General features: G+C 30.8%; 2 protein-coding genes across 3 annotated transcripts; one reads left to right on the plus strand and one right to left on the minus strand.

Annotated features, from left to right (window-relative positions):
• Window positions 1-68: 68 nt before the first annotated feature.
• On the plus strand, window positions 69-4,351 carry LOC109791861 (uncharacterized). Of its 2 annotated transcripts, none has more exons than XM_083063207.1 (6): window positions 69-383; window positions 1,108-1,230; window positions 1,714-1,949; window positions 3,106-3,142; window positions 3,840-3,897; window positions 3,989-4,351. In XM_083063207.1, exons 1-6 carry the CDS (start codon window positions 279-281, stop codon window positions 4,063-4,065), a joined length of 636 nt encoding a protein of 211 aa, XP_082919333.1. In that variant the 5' UTR covers window positions 69-278; the 3' UTR covers window positions 4,066-4,351. The 2 variants fall into 2 exon arrangements, with proteins under 2 accessions (XP_082919333.1, XP_020206802.1); XM_020351213.3 differs by having other exon boundaries at window positions 70-383; window positions 3,986-4,351.
• Window positions 4,352-8,887: 4,536 nt separating this feature from the next.
• Window positions 8,888-13,273, minus strand: LOC109791859 (squalene monooxygenase SE1). Its single transcript, XM_020351211.3, has 8 exons — window positions 12,794-13,273; window positions 11,391-11,502; window positions 11,079-11,253; window positions 10,492-10,660; window positions 10,078-10,296; window positions 9,673-9,948; window positions 9,292-9,570; window positions 8,888-9,213 (listed from the first exon to the last, which is right to left on the minus strand). The coding sequence occupies exons 1-8, from the start codon at window positions 13,256-13,258 to the stop codon at window positions 9,106-9,108; spliced, it is 1,803 nt and encodes a 600-aa protein (XP_020206800.1). The 5' UTR covers window positions 13,259-13,273; the 3' UTR covers window positions 8,888-9,105.
• Between the last annotated feature and the right edge of the window lie 4,175 nt (window positions 13,274-17,448).

The raw sequence follows: 17,448 nt of genomic DNA on the forward strand, positions 1-17,448 counted from the left end.
GTTGATACGGTGCCACGTCATGTGTGGAGTGCTGATTCGGATTAATGTATATATAATAATAATCAAACCGGAGCGAACCGATTCTCGTGAATTGGATGAACAGAACCTGGAGCAGAGGAGAGGAGGGAGAAGAAATATATGGCAATCGCTGTTGAGCGAGAAGAAAAGGGTTTCGGAGTTTGGAACTGTGAGAAATTAAGAGAGATGTGTTTGGATTGTGGAATAATCGGTGAGGTGAATCGTTGAATTGAATGCGATATTGAGTTTTTGGTTTAGAAATGAACAAAGACGAAGGCGATCGGAGCGAAAACAAAGCGGAAGATATCAAGCTTTGGGGAGTTTTCCTCTTCGGATTAGTCGGCGCCGCCGTCACCGCCTTCTCCGTGAGTTCTCCGCCTTCGTTTTGCTTTTGCTTTTCAATTTGTTGTTCAAATCGTATGCAATTCTGTTCGTAGTTTTTAATTTTATTTATAGGAAGAAAGAAAAAACTTAGATGCAGTTTCCTAGTGCTTTTGACTTGCTGTTCTCTTCGGAATTAGAGTTTCGTTTGGATAATAGATGATGATATTTAACGCAAGCCTTTATTATTATTCATGTTTAATACATGTTGATATTTAACGCAAACTTTTATTATTCGTATTAACGTGGTGAAACTTTAATTCTGACAGAAGAACAGCATCTGAATTATGTAAGCAACGGCGTCTAAGTTTTTTCTGATTTTATTTTTGTTTTTATTTCCCTCGGGATAATCTTATTCTTAGGGTTTGCATGATGAATTTCATTCTCAGTTGTAGCTTCGTATTATCATTTTTTTTTAATTCAGTAATTACCGTTTTCAGACATGTTTTTGTCGTGGTTGTTTTCGGGATCGTGTGAACTGTGAAGAAGTGATTGAATGAGTGGTTCACCAGAATCGCTTTCATTTTCGGTGGTTTATTTTTTTTTTAGTAATCTTGATATTGTATGTACATATGCTGTTCCTCTTATGTCAGGGTTTTTCTTTCTATGAAAAGTGTTTTCCTCCTTTTTTTGAATTTATGTTTGAACTACAATGCACGGGAATCACAGTGAAACTGACGGTGCATGCTATTGTTTAACTGATTGTAGCTGTCCAGGTCGCAGTTGAAAGGAGGGAATAGCAGTTCTTTCCGATCTACATTTCAAGAAGAAGCGTGGAAGAGGTACAATAAGCGACTGCAAGAAGAATATGAGGAGGAGATGGAGAGAGTGGTGAGTTTTTAACATAGAAATGCTTGCAACACACTATTTTGAACATATTCTTTATTATTAGCTGAAATTTATTGGAAATCGCGAATTTTTGTAAGTCTCACATCTTAGTTATTAAGTCTTATGATTTTCTAGTTTTCAGTAAATTTTAACTAATATTAGAGAGTATATTGTTAGCACTCCTCTTTTTAGTATCATTTACTTTAATGCTTGTTTTGTTATTATTTTTTAGAAAGTAGAAAATATACATTTGGATTTCCTTTTAAAAATATTAAGATGGAAGATGTGATGTGATCCTCAGATGGGCAAACCTGAGTCACTGTACTTTGTGATGGAAACAAATTTCACTGCTATGAGAAAATGTGTTGTTTATATATTAGTTGACTATAGTAAGTCCCAAAGAAAATGTGTTGTTTGCTTGTTTAGATGTTCAATAGGTTTGTTAATGCTAGGCAGTGTGTCTTGAGTCTAGGTTGCTTCTTGTAGGAACGAATAAGGCGTATGCAAAGTGTGTTTAATAGAGAAAGGGATAAGCAAAGAAAAAGCTATGAGAGCTGGAGGGCAAATGGTTCTGGTGCATATCATCAGCATTTCCAAAGAGATGATTGGTATTGGAAGGCGGAAGCATCCTTCAGAGAGCAGTGGGCCAATCATCAACATACTCCTAGAGAGAGCGGAAACTATGCGTTATCACATCACTACTCAGTTTTGGGTCTTGACAGGTACTTACAGAGATATTGTGTGTTATTTTATTCAGTGCCTTGCATCAGTAGTAGATATATCAGAATGTGATAGGTACTGAATTAATTGATTAGGAAATTAGAGCCAAGCTCCTTACAACCTGTAGGTATTCTGAAACTAATGAAAATTTAAAAAAAAACAGCAACAAATAAATTATCAGAGGAAAACCAAGAGAATCCCAGTTTTAGGAACAGCCAACTCAACCTTAGGAACCCCACAGAAATTACCCTTTACAATGTCCTGGGTCTCCTTACTGCCATGATCTCATTTATCACTCGGCATTCATTATATTAGGATTCCCTACTTTGTCTTTCTTTCAGCTCAGCATCCTCATCATTCAACACATCTTTCCCTCCTCAGAACCTAACTAACTACCCTTTTGGCCTGTTGTTTATCACCTGATAGCCCCTTTTTGTCTTTTTAGGAAAAAAGATTTGGGTCTAACATAATGCTGTAATAATTTTAGAATATGTTCCATATTTTCAGCTATTCAATGAAATTCAAAATGATTAAATTTTGATCTTTTTGATTTAAACAATCCACAGTCCCTTGCGCTTGGTTGAAAAATTATTAAAAGTTTCTACATGTGAAACCCTAGCTTCTATAATGATCCAGCACTTGTGTTATTGTAATTTATCAAAATTAAATTCTTTATTTGATATGCTATATATTAATCACATAATTCTTAAGGTAAAGTCTTTGTCATGTTTTATATTAAATCACCTACAGCATATAGTGATAGGCTTGAAACTTCACCTCTGTAATATTAGATACAAGATTGTGTAAGGTGTGATTTGGTGGAAAATACTGCACTTACTTATATGACATGAGAGAGTACACAATAGTGCAGTTCATATTTGTTTAAATATGAGAATCATGTTGATTTTGTATTTGAAGATATTATATACATCAGGACGATCAGTAATAAGTAATAACATATCTCTTTTGGAGCAGTATGTAATTATGACCAAATAAAAAAAGGATGCGATTTTGGTATCTATTGATAGCTGACAGGCCATTATTTGTGAATGGAAAACCATGCATGAATCATGTAACATCTACATAATAAGTTAGCAATACCGTGTCTATTTTGCATTCATGATTAGCCATTAAAGGTTTATTTTCTATGAATCTCAGGTTTAGAACAGCTCCATATACAGATGCGGAGATTAAGGTAATTTTTCATTTTATTATTATTATCTCTCTGCATATTACTGTATGCTTTGTAAACTATATTGCTCACATCTGTATTGATAGAGTGATTTATGAATTATGGTGGTGAGTCTTTTATATATTTTTCTTATTAGCCTCTGTGATATGTAAGAAATGGCTATGATTGACACTTAGGTTGATAACTTGATATTATTTGATGGGTGATAGGTTTAGCACCATTCTTATTTATTAAAATAACTATTTTCGTAATTATTTAGTTGAAATTAGCGAAACCATGTGAAAAATAATGTCATTATGGTTTGTGCACAAGTAAAATTATAAGACTGCCATAATTTTCGTTTATATTTTATTAAGTATTTTGGTTGGCCTCCCTATAGAGTGTGATCTATTTTTATTAACATGTAATTGTGATTGACCTAGCAAAACCCTATGATAAGTTGCCAAAATTCCTTCGGAAAGCTAAATTGAATAAAGGAGTTTGTATCACATATATTCAAACTATGATCGGGCAAACAACTAATCTATAAACTAAGTATAACTTTTTCAATAAAAATAGGTTATCAGCAAGTATAACTTGTCCAAAATACGTTGGTTTTGGACATATTATATGTTACTTGCTTATTTTGTTATATATATATATATATATTGCTTTATAAGGTCTTAGTCTCATTTTATAACTTTTCTTATATCTTCCATAGACAGCATTTAGGACCAAGGCAAAGCAGTATCATCCTGATCAGAACCAGGATAATAGAGGTAGGCCTTTTCTAATTAATAGTTATAATTAAGATCTTATTATCTCAAACCATCGCATTATTGATTCTTGGATGTGTAAATGTGACAGAAGCTTCTGAGGCCAAGTTCAAAGAAGTAATTTGTTCATATGAGGCCATACAACAGGAAAGAAAGAACCAGAATCTGTAATTGGCTAATTGCCCAACTCTGCCCGACAATCCTGTAACCTTGAAGAGGTGAGGTTAATCATTAAAGGTCCTCTTTAACTTCATTCAATAGAATTATCATCCAGCTAAAATGTTATTCTGCTGCTAGTAAATTTTGGGTAATTATCTCATCATAAACTAATAATGGTGTTGATTTGTTGTATATAAAGCTGTTATCCCTGGATGTATTGAATTTTTTTTCTGGGAAATGGATTGAACAGATACATATTTTAAGGTGGTTTAAGTAGATTCCGGGGTGTTTACTTTTACACAGTTAGTTCATTTGCTGAACACTGTTGAGACTTCTCAGATAAATTCTTCTGTAAACTTGTTCTACAAAACTTGTCAAACTTTTTTATTAATACTAGCCGGAAAAAGGCACTCCGTGCCTGCATTATATTAAAAGAAAAAAATAAATTAATAAAAATAAGAAATTGCTCATAAAAAAGGTAGTTGTTGAAAAATAAACAAATAATAAAATGGTCCATATAAAAATTGAAACCAAAATAGTTATTGAAAGTGATATCTCCTTTATATATTAGTATAGAAGTATAAATTTATTAGTTTCAAGTTTTTAAATTTGATTAAAAAAATATTTTTTTTAATTTGAATAAAAAATATTTTTTTTTAATTTGAATAAAAAATATTTTTTTTAATTTGAATAAAAAATACTTTTTTTTAATTTTTTAAAATAAAAAGGTATAATGGAAAAAAAAATAGAGACTAAGGTAGTTATCCAAAAGAATATCCCCTTTATATATCTATATAGATACAAAGAGGCAGGAACGCCGAATCACAAATTAAGTGCGTAACCCAATCCCCGGTGTCTTTTCATACCAAATTTATTTTTCTAATCACAATGTGTGCTATATATAGGAGTAATAGAGACGTTCATCTGTCGGCTCCTAGATACAAGAACCACCGACTGCACTGAAGTGCATTTGGATAAATAGCGTACATAAGCTCTTATGGAAATCGAAGGGGAGCAATAGTGTTAACCTGTTTTCATACAAGTTGAAGTTGTTTTCACAAGTCATCTTACAAAACTTGCTGTTGAAGTTGTTTTCACAAGTCATCTTACAAAACTTGCTGAAAACAGCTTGTGATCTATCTTTGAGCTATTTTCATGAGGTCTTCCAAATACTTACACAAGTATTTATGTCATGGAAGAAGTAATAAAAAGCTCTCCCACTCACCCTTGGTCTTTTTCTGAACAATTGAGATGGGTTATAGCCCTCATTTTGAACTTCTCGGGAAACAGCTTGGGTTTCACGGAAAATTAAATGTGGAGTAGTTATCAGTTATTCTCGAGTTAGATTCGGCTTAGGTCCTTATGGCACCGGTTAAGAGAAAATGACGACCCCGTATGTGTCTAGTGTCTCAGAGAGACTGAGACTCACTTTGTTAATTTAAGAGCATGAATTAAATTAAGTGAGAATCCATTTATTAAGAAATAGTATATTCAATTAAAATTAATGATTTATTGATTTTAAATTAGGTGAAAATTGATATATTAAGAGACAATTTATATAATTAAAGTTAAAGATTAATAGGCCTTTATGAGAGAGGGAGTAACAAAAAAACATCCACCTCACATAAAATAAGGGCTTGTCTAATGGGCCAAAGTTGAACATATTTTTTTACTAGTATTTAGTATTTGCATTTCACTGACAAAATGTTTATTATATACAACTAAATTATATATATATAAGTTATATTTAATATTTGTATAAATAAATATTTTTAAATTTATAAATTATATTTAAGATTTGAGATAAATAATTTATAAATACAAGATTTTTTTAATTATTGAGGATATATTTTAAAATATTAAAATTTAATTTATAAATAAATAAGGTAAATAAAAAAAATTGAATTAAATAAAAATTATAGTATTAGCTCTTAAAAGCGTTGCATCTAATATGTATGAATTGATTATTATTAAAGAATATCTCTATCAAATATAGGATTTGTCAATTAAGAAAAATAAAGTAAAATAATGTTTAACAAAATGAAAAGCATTTATTTTGTTTGGAATAGATATAGTTAATGATTTTTGAAAAGAATTAAAGGACTAAATACTTGTACAACCGTTCGTCATTAAGTCTAAAAAAAACTATAAATAAGTTCTTCCAATCTTAATTTAAAACATGACCTTTTTGACCAATATAAGTTTTTGAAAATCGTAAAAATAAATAAAGCTTAATGCTACTCCCTCCGAACGAAGTTGGCTGGAAATTTCTCCGAAAGATAAGAAGTTGACATATGTCGAGTAATTCATTTATAAAATATCATTTAATTTATCATTTTAAAATTTTAACACTTTTCCAAACTTACCCCTTTACATATGACTCCACCCTCTCATCGGTTTGTGATGCTCTAATACATGGCGTAGGTTGAGACTAAAGAAGTGTCGTCTTTGTGTTTCCTTTTTTCCCATTTCAGTATTTCTTCTTTGTTTGCACCATTTTGTGCTTATTCTTGTTTTGGTTGAATGGAGTGTGGAAGGAGGGGTAAGTTTGGAAAGAGATCAAACTTTCAAATTTTAATATCGATGAATATTTTGTTATTTATTGTCAACAGTTGACACGTGTCAACTTCTTTATGGTTCGAAGAAATTTTCGGCCAACTTCGTTCGTTCGGAGGGAAATAGCATTTCTCTTCTCATAAATAAATTAAGGGAATTGCTATATGCTCTGAAAAAGTAATCGAAACAGCGTTCCAATGTTTAAAAATATTCATACTTTTTATTAAATTTATTATAAAACAATTATTTAATTTAATATTTTATAATTTAAATTATTTTTGTAAGGATTCAGAATAAGTTTCGGAGTATCATATCGGAGGATCTAGAATTTTTCATAAATTAAGGGAAATGATAAACTGTCTGAAAATATGTTCTGAAATCATTCTGAATAATTAAAATATTAATTTAAATTGTAAAATATTAAATTCAATAATTATTTTATAATAAATTTATTAAAAAATATTAATATTTTAATATTTCAACTGTAGCATGGCTTATAAATTAAAGGAGAATTCTTATATCCTCCCTTCGAATCATCCTGAAACATTGAAATATTGATATTTTATAATAAATTTATTATAAAATAATTATTTAATTTAATATTTTATAATTAAAATTAATGTTTTAATGATTAAAATGAATTTTGAAACGTAATTTCGGATGATGTATCATTTTTCAAATTAAAATCTATTATGGGGTCAAGTCACAGGTCCTTAATAAATCCCACGATGTGATTTCACATCTAATTAGATCAAATTGTAGGACAAGAACAAACTAATGCAAGAAATTGGAAGGATATGAATAGTGTTTTGAATACCAGTTGAATAGTGTCTATATACATAGCACACCAATACAAGATAATATTTTAATAACTTTAATATGATTGGCGAGCATGCGAATTAATCGGTAAGGAGTTACTTTATTTAAGTTTGAGCTTTTACTATATAGATATGTTAATTATTCAATTAGAAAGTTTTATTGTTGATAATAATTCTACTTAATTTAAATTAGATTACTTTTAATAGAGAATACATGTGTTTTACAAAAAAAAAAAATCAGATTTAAATTTTATATTAATTATGTTTATAGACTAGTTTTCACTTCTGATATAAAAAAATACTTGTAAAATCAAATATGTATAACAAGCTCAAATATTTAAACTCTTGCTTCAATCTTCATTTTAAACATACCACTCTTTCTTATAAGAGTTTAAGGTCAACTTGATGAGAAAAAATCCTTATCAAACAAAAAACAAAAACTTACTTTCCACACTTATTAATAAAAACATTTTGTTTTAAGATTTTCTTTTAGGAAGTGTTCCTTCAAATCTAAAATTAAATTGTGGATGTTTTATTGTGACTATTTTGTTAATTATAAATTTATTAGTGCTTCACAAATTTCAAGTTTTATTATTAATAAATAATAAATATTATATATATATATATATATATAATAATGTCTTACTTCATAATTACTCTTGTAATCATAAATATTAAAATATGTGATAATTTTAGACTAGGAGTGTATTTGAAAAAACTATAAAAAAAAATGAATTATTTATATAATTGATTATAATAAAAATAAATAAAATTACATTTTACATGAATTTATTAAAAAAAGATTTTAAAATATTTAATTTAGTTTAGATATGATAAAAATCAACTTCAAAGAAAAAGAACTCTAGAAATCATCATTAGCTTCAAATTTTCAAATTCAGAAAAACAGCTTATTATTTTAAAAAAAAAAAAAAACTGTTCATACATATAGTTTGTTGTCTCAGACAACTAGTTCATTTCACAATTTTTTTCTTAAAAAACAGAAGAATGTCGAAAAATAATATTTTCCAAAAAGTAATGTATAGATCATGTTAAGCATTTCTTTACACCGTGCTTTAATTTCAATAATTTAGACAGGGAATAACATCTTGGAAATTATAACTTAGCAATACTCTAAAAAAGAAAAACAATAGTTACGACACTAATAAGTAAAGCAATAGTCTGTTTCAAACATTGAGTGTGTTTGATTGAGAGAAAAGAAATATGTAAAAAAATGGTTGAAAAAAATTAAAGTGAATAGAAATAAATAAGAAATAGACTAAAATTTTAATTGTTTGATTGAAGAAAAATAAAAAGAGATAAATAAATAAATAAGATCCACTCCTTTTTAATTTTTCACGTCTCATTTCGAATCTTACTTATTTTCATTCTGTCCATCCTATTTTTTACCCGTTTGCAGGACAGGACAGAAAATAGAAGTGCATATACTAATACAACTGATATGGTAAAATAAGTTTTCTGACATTCGTATGGTTCAGCATTTTGCTGCATTTAATTTGACAATGACAATGACAATTAAACAAATTTGCTCAATGCTCTACTTATAACAACATTGTATGAGTTACAGACTACAAAGAATACACACACACTAAAGGAGCCAACATGTTTACAGAAAGCTCATCTTGAGAGTACCTTCATTTCATCGCAATGCATTCACTCGCTATTGTGACACCGGGGGACTTCTGTAATAAGCTGGAACAGTGGCAGGGAAAAACATTTGACGAATCCCTTCAGCCTTAATTATTGGCAAGATGATTGCAGATGCACCCTAAACAAAACAAACAATATTTTGGTTTTAAGACCTTGGTCTATTCAGACACAAAACAAGTAGAATAATAATACTTACAGAGATTAATCGGGCTCCAATCCATACTCGCTTAGGTGAAGGAAATGGTAACAATAAACGTCCAACACCAAATATTGCAACAGCGAAAAAATGGAGAACCAAGCTCAAGGGACGAGGGTTTAATCCAGAAAGTAGAGAAACTGGTCCTTCCGAGAATAGGCCTCCAAGGCTCAGATAATCAAAGCAAGCTTGGCGCATTTCCTTCCTCGCCTGATCAGGGGATGCACAAAAAACTTTATAAAGAGCACCTGCCAGTGTATTTATGGTAGATGCCACAGGCTGCAAAGTAAAGGTTCACATTAGTTTATAAGCTTTGATGAACGGTTCAGTGAAGTTCTGCTTCGTTTCATAATAGGAAAATCTAACATTTCGTTTCATTACCTTACGCAAGGTATAAAACGATTCGAGGTATTTGCAGAGTGTGGGTGCGTCATTCAGGTCAGACAAGGGTCTTAGAAGATTTCTCAGCACCACAATATCAGACAATGCTACAGTCATTCCACCCCCTGTTAGTGGATGCCGCATGTTGAATGCATCTCCCATCAGAAGGGCTCCAGGTGTAGGATGAGGATCTGCTGGCATGCTTCTGTTTGGCATTGTCCTTATGTTGCCTTTGTCCACAGCAGCTATGAAAGAATCATAAAGCTGGGGGGGAATCTGCAATAATTTGCCACTTCATCGTTATCTAAGAGACCAATAAATGTGAATGTGAACAGGATTCTACATTGAATGAAAGGTTAACAACATACCAAGATTAAAAAATAAATTATTGAACTTTGAGCTTACCTGGGGAGCCACTGTTGTCTTCAAATACTTTTCCATTTCACCGTTTGAAATAGAAGGAACCTTCTGACCAGGTACATCGACCAGACAGCGAACCTCTGTACTGCTTATAGGATAGAATAGGATTGGGGAAGGATCTCCCAGAATAACGTGGCCATGATTGGCACATGGAAGTTCACAGTTTTCTAAAACTAAACCAACAAAACATGAGGGAACATCTACCTGCAAGTACAGCATTATAAAATATTACTAATTCAGAATTTTACCACTCGGAATAATATAAACAAAAAAAAACTGAATAAATTACACCAAAAAATTTATAGAAAAAATGTATGGTTGTCGGTTAGTTTATAGGAAGAAGTTAACTGATTTGGTATTGGAAACTCCATCACAGAATTAAGCTGAAGGAATTCTCACCTTAGGATTACAAAGAGAACGACGTAAGTTTGAGAAGCAACCATCACAAACAATGGTAAGTGGTGCATACGCTGTCAATGCCTGACCATCTTTGGACTTATATTGCACACCTTTAATTGCACCCTTCTCTTCAACTAGGGAAGTGACTGTTCCTTGCTCCAATCGTACACTGCAGAATATTTAAATAGAAAAGCATCATGTGAATATGACATAACAAATAAATACCTCTAGCTCAATTGAATAACTAAAATGACATTTATAATTCTCATCTGATTTCTGAATTCTGATAGAATTGTGATAAATTATATTAATTGGCTGTCCCTAAACAGGAGCCAATAGCATAACAACTACCAATCAAATTACTTTGGTTCATGTAAGATGATTAAAATATCTAACCAAATCAATTTAAATGGCATCAATGCGAAACATAAAAACTGAGGTAGAATCATAGGCAGTTGCAACTCAGTAACATGCAATTTCTAATGTCTTATCTCTTTTTTATATATGACAAACAAGAAGTATTAAATGAAAGGTTATACAAACATATACACTACAAAGTAAATATCCACAAAGGAAGAAAACAATACTTGGTAAGTGAGGCGGCCTTCTCCCGCATCCTCTGAATAAAGCGCCCATTGTGAAAGCTTCTCCCAGAGATATCTGAGTGAAACTTCTCCAAGGGATAAGAGAGACGAGTATGCTTCCCATCCTTGAAAAGGGCATAGCCAAACACTTGTTGAGCATCAATTTTGTCCACACAATCTGCAGTTAAACACAAAACAGGTTATTCAGTAGTCGTTATAGATGTTTAGACAAAATTCTAGAGAGAATCTCCAGCACCCATGATCAACCACAATATACAAGTACAATAAGTGGTATACACGTTGAATTTACACTACCTTCAAGTCCAAGCTCAATTAATTTGAGATATCCCCCGGGTTGTAGCAATTCTCCAACAATTCGGTCAGGTTCACTCAGATCTCTTTCAATGACATGTACTCGACGTCCATCCTATAATGCTTAACAATTATGTAGTTAGCACTCATCTTTAACGGAAAACAGTACTCAACCTACCATGCAGTCCATAATTAAAAAAATCTCAAAAATATGTATGTCCTGAATCTCATTGATCAAAAACACAACACAAACAATTTAATGGTGAGTGCCGAATAACCCAAAATTAAGTTCAATTCTCATATGTGGTCTTAGCAGACAGTAATACAGTATAAGTGTATAACTAAATAGTATTAGTATGACGATAACAACAAGGCCAGGCATGCAAAGAATGTTAACAGATTCGTCAATTATATGGCGAATTCCCTTAGAAATTGAGATCTTGTGGTTTCGTTCTTAAATCTAAGATGCCATAAAGTGAAAGTTAAAAACACAATTCCATGAGGTTTCAGTCACAGAAACAAGTAAACAACAATAAAAACTCATCCTACTAGGTGAAGCTGGTTACATGGATTGCAGGACACTATTGGTATTGGACTCAGTTAAGGAGCAGAAATGAGTAAACTGACCCTAAACTTAATTAAATAATATGTACACAACTGAAAATTATTATTCTCTAGCTTTCTGCAAAGGACAACTTAGATACAAGTTTCATAGGCGTTGTTCTCAAATTACAATTGGTGTTTTACCAGGTTAATCTATGTTGACCTTTAACACAAAGGATTATTACCATAATTTTTCAAAATAAATCTTCGATTCTGACAAAAAAATATACCTAAGAAACTACATCTAGATCTTGTACTTCACAAATAATTATATCATACCCATGGAAATAATAGGCTGTACGGTACCCAGATATTAACGAAATAATATTTCACATTAAATTTTGACTCCCTTCCCTTTAATATATTATATTTATTAGGGGAAAAAAAAAAAAAAACACTTATTATTTTGTTAGTTCTAAATCTGAACATGTTATATCTTCATCTGTTTAGAAGAGAAAAACTCAAAACTCAATGCAAAATTTAAAGTGCTCAATTATACGTAACTATGCTACAAGCAAGTCACCAACGTCAACAACAAACTGCAACGTCGTCGTTTTCTTTTTCTCAACAGACAGAACATGCTTTACTTTCACGGTTTAAAACTTATTTTTCCTAACGTCCTATCATCTCAAATAAATTCAAATACTCGAAAAATGAAAACAGGAGAAAAATCAACGACAAATAATTTCTATGATAACGGCACGTCTCATGAGAATCTCAACACATAAAAACAAAACGCGAACAGCAACATGCAAGAGGAACGCGTTCAACAACAACGAATCGCGCGTTTAGATGAAAACTACCTTGCCGAGAGTGTACGCCAGAGCAGCGCCGGCGACGCCGGCACCGACAATGATGACGTCAGCGTCGCTGTTGCGGTTTCCCGATCTGCATTCTCCGGCGGTGGTGGTGACGGTCTCCGAGAAGTCGTTCCTGTTCTCCGGCGAAGCGCGGCGGCTGGTTCCGCGGAAAGCCAAACTGTGGAGCGCGAAGAGAGTGAGAACGGAGCACAGAATCCAGCCGAGGACGTAGGGATCCACCATTTCGGAAAGCGAATCGGAGAAACCTCGCCGGAGAAAAGAAACGGTGGCGGCAGAGGCGGCGGAGGAAGACGTGCTCGTTCTCTCTCGCTCTTGTTTCTCTCTCTGCCTCGCTGGCAGAGAAATTTGGAACGGTTTCAGTTGCTGACACGGAAGTGGAATGAGAGGTGCGCATTTTATAGGGCATGCGATGCACGAGGCTCGTTGTTTACAACGGCACTGTGCCATCAAATTAGCTGTATATTCAACATAACAACTCTTCTTTCTTCTTTTTTTTTATTACTCTTGTTTTGGTGTATGAATTGTCTATCACAAAATAATTATAATTACACTATAAGACTGAGTAATTTCGTGCAACTAATAATTATATATAAATAAATATTTAAAAATAATAAATAATTATTTTAAAATAATATAAAAAATATTTTTTTATATTATAAAAATATAATAATTCAGACTAAAGAAATGATTGTCAAGATATATCTTTTTTATAATAAATATAGATATTAAATAATAAATAAGTATGATGTTAGAAATATTTAATATGAATGAAAAAAATTAAATATTCTTTTATTTATTTCTCTCTGTCATTAATAATATTTTTTTATATAATAAATAAAGAGATAGACATTGAAACACACAAAAATATACACCTAGTATTACAATTTTTGTTATGCATGTAATGTTACTATTACTTTTATTGGGATGCAAGTAAAGTTCCACATCGTTCAAACAAGAGGATGGACATGAGTTTATATACACACACTTGTCTTCATTGGTTGAGAGGTCTTTTGGGTGGTGTCCAAAAGCAAAACCGTGAGAGCTTAGGTCCAAAGCGGACAATATATCACCACATGTGGAGACATGTGTATATATGTATGGTAACCCCTCTAGTGCGTAACAAGTGCTATCATAGCTACACACTTGTCTCCATTATCTCACCAATGTAGAGACATGTGTATATGTATGGTAACCCCTCTAGTGCGTAACAAGTGGTATCATAGCTACACACTTGTCTCCATTATCTCACCAATGTGGAGACATGTGTATATGTATGGTAACCCCTCTAGTGCGTAACAAGTGGTATCATAGCTACACACTATCATAGCTACACACTTGTCTCCATTATCTCACCAATGTGGAGACATGTGTACATGTGTGGTAACCCCCTCGTAGCACAACAACTTTATTATATTAAGGAGGTTTACGATACTCATTCAACATTCAACATGTTAAATCAAATAAACTGAATAACCAATAAGTCTTAATTATAATTTAATTTATATATTTAAAATTAATTAATTATGACTTTTTTTATATACAATAAATATTAATTTTAAGTATTACATGAGCTAAATATTAATAAAATTAATGAAACAAATTTAAGACAATATTTAAAAGAATAAAATTTAATTATAATTTTTAAAATACAGTTAATATTATTTTTCAATCAAAATTAGAATTTTACTTTAATAATATACATAAAATATATTAATAAAACTTACATTAAATATAAATACATAATAAGATAATAATAACCACACCTAAAAAATAGTATTTAAATTTTGTCCTATTAAAAATAAGAGAACTTTTGCTGTAAATCACAATTTACGATGAATTATAAAAATTTGGTGGATTCCACGTTTATTTATAAAAATAAAATAAAAACAAAACAAAAAAAAACTCTTAATTTATGATTTATAATAAATTTTAAATAAAAAATAGTGTATTTTAAAAGATTTTCATTACCAAAATAAAAAAAAGTATATACCAAATTTATTATTATCCTAAAAATAATGAAACATTTTGTGACGGTAGCTTAAGAGAAAGTTTTCCCGCGAATTTGCGTGCACTCCTTTCCTTCCTTTGTATTGGGTCTTTCTAATTTGCACAATAATATGTTTGCTGAAGCTGAAAGGGTTAATAATATGAAATTTTAGTGATGGATAAATTGCTTTTTAATTTCCATTTTTGTAAATAGATTATCTGTGACGTTGGGATATGGAGAAGATGATTAAGGGAAAGACTGAGTTGTATTTTTAAACTTTTTTTTTATGAAATTAATATTAGGTATTCATTTTTATTAGAGGTATTGTTAATCTTTCGATTTTATGTATCATTTAAATTTCTAAAATTGTTTGACTCTGTAAAGTGTATTAGAATATTAAAATCAACCTAACTCACATCAAATCACAAGTTTCTCATTGTCATAAATGACAATTTTAATTAAATGTCTCAACTGTAACTCACTTTCTTAATTAGAATTTGGATACTTGGATATATATTTTAACATAAAAGTATCCATAACGTGTTTTTAATACTAAATAAGACTTTAGGCAAGATTCATTACATGACCTTAAATCATCTTCTTAATGAAAGTTTATTTATAAATTATAGTGAAGAATATTAGAAAGTGTGATCTGGCGTTTTATTTTTTGTTCAAACACCATGACTTTGATTTTTATTTCGACTCGTGGTGGTTCACTCTCAACTGTGGAATTAATTACTCATAAACAAAATCTTATCATTAATTTAATTTTCATAAGTTAATTGGTACCCGTCGCCATCAATATGGAAATTTGGTAATAATTATTAAATGGGTTCAAAAGGGTTTATGGTTCTCATTATATTTGGTTTAAAATCTATTAATTAAATTAGTTAGGTTAAATTAAAAGATTGTTTAATTAAAATGTCATCTTTTAAATTGTTTAGAAAATTTTTAAATCAGAAATTTTAGTCCATAATGATAATAATATGTGACATAATATATCTAATTAAGTTATTAAATAACAATTATTGTCGTTGTTAATGTACACTGTATTTAGTCAAAGGAAATGACAAAGAGTGTTTATTATAAAATAGGGATTGGGTTGGATTACTATGTGATCTGCGTGTAATGCATGGCTTAATTTTATTTAATTTTTTAATCTATGTTTTTTTAACATACGTTTTGATGTTGGATTAACTAAATAATAGTAAGCAAAGGAAAACCAAGGGTAGCAAATCAAGGGGCTGCATGTACCTCCAAAATTTGATGAAACCCAAGGTTTGGTTTGTTCTATATTGGACAAGATTTTCGTGTATGTTGGATGAGATTCTAAATTTCTAATACACACTTAATTGTTAATGAGGATTTGAAAATTTAAATTTTAAATATATATATTTTTTAAAATTGTTCGTGTAGTAAATAAAGTATTTTTTACACAAATAGAGTGTCAAACTTGAGTTGGTACGTAGTAGTAAATTGACTTGTAAACAAGACTTTGAAACTCTAGATTATACACAAATAGCAAATATGTGATTAATGGTCACAAAGGTTTAAAAAATAGGACCCTTTTCTTGAAACACTATACACTTGTATTAGTTCATTCCAACGATCAATTCTCTCTCCTGAAATTGCCTCACATTGAGTAAATTATTTTATCAACTCAAACACATAAGATACATCATTAACCAAATGCATTACTCCATTAATCAAAAGTCTAACATTACCCTTTCCAGTCACCTTTAGTACATAATTATTCCCTAATTTAAATTCATTAGAAAAGGAATTATCAACAATCTTTTTTACTTGCATATCTAATCTCCATCTTATGAAAGTTGTGCCATGAGCAATATTGCTTCCTCGCCAGCCTCAACATAATGTGTTTTACTGTCTTGTGGTTTCTTTGGGCATTCATATTGGAAATGTCTAAAATCTAATAACACTTTATTGTTGCCTTGTCTACTAGTTGTCTACCTCATTTGCCTTTACCTCTTCATCGTGTAGCTCCCACTTCAACAACCACCTCTTCCATGACCATGTCCAACACTTGTCTCATCTTGTACAACCTTTAACACTTGCTCTTCATATGATTTGTGACCATTCATGATTTGTGACCATTCATTCATTCATTGTTCATGTACCCATAGTTGTTTTTGAGCTTATCTATAGTCATGGAATCCAAATCACGAGTTTCTTCAATATAACACATAACATAATTGTACTTAAAAGTCATTGAGCAAAATATCTTTCATATAACAAAGAGATTAGACATTTGTTCACCATACATCCTCATCTTATTTATAATTGTGAGAGTTCAAGAAAATAATCATTAATTGATTCCTTATTCTTTATTTTCAAAATCTCTCAACCATGTCATAAAGCTTGAAGTTATGTTTTCACTTCACTCTAATAGTGTCCTACCATTTATGTTTTAAGGAATTTCGTATCTCTTTCGATGTCCTTTTTTTAAAATCGTTTCAAGCACAACACAATCAATAGCTTGAAATAAATAATATTTAATCTTTAAATCTTTTAACTATTTCCTCCAATATTTTGTTCTCATTCTTTGCCAATACAACTCCAACAATATGTTTAGGAACCTCAGGATTTATTAGATTATATACTATTTTGACCTTAAGAAGCACTCATGAAT

The sequence above is a fragment of the Cajanus cajan genome, chromosome 9 (assembly GCF_000230855.2).
Source record: "Cajanus cajan strain Asha chromosome 9, NIPB_CcT2T_4, whole genome shotgun sequence".
Lineage (NCBI taxonomy): Eukaryota > Viridiplantae > Streptophyta > Magnoliopsida > Fabales > Fabaceae > Cajanus > Cajanus cajan.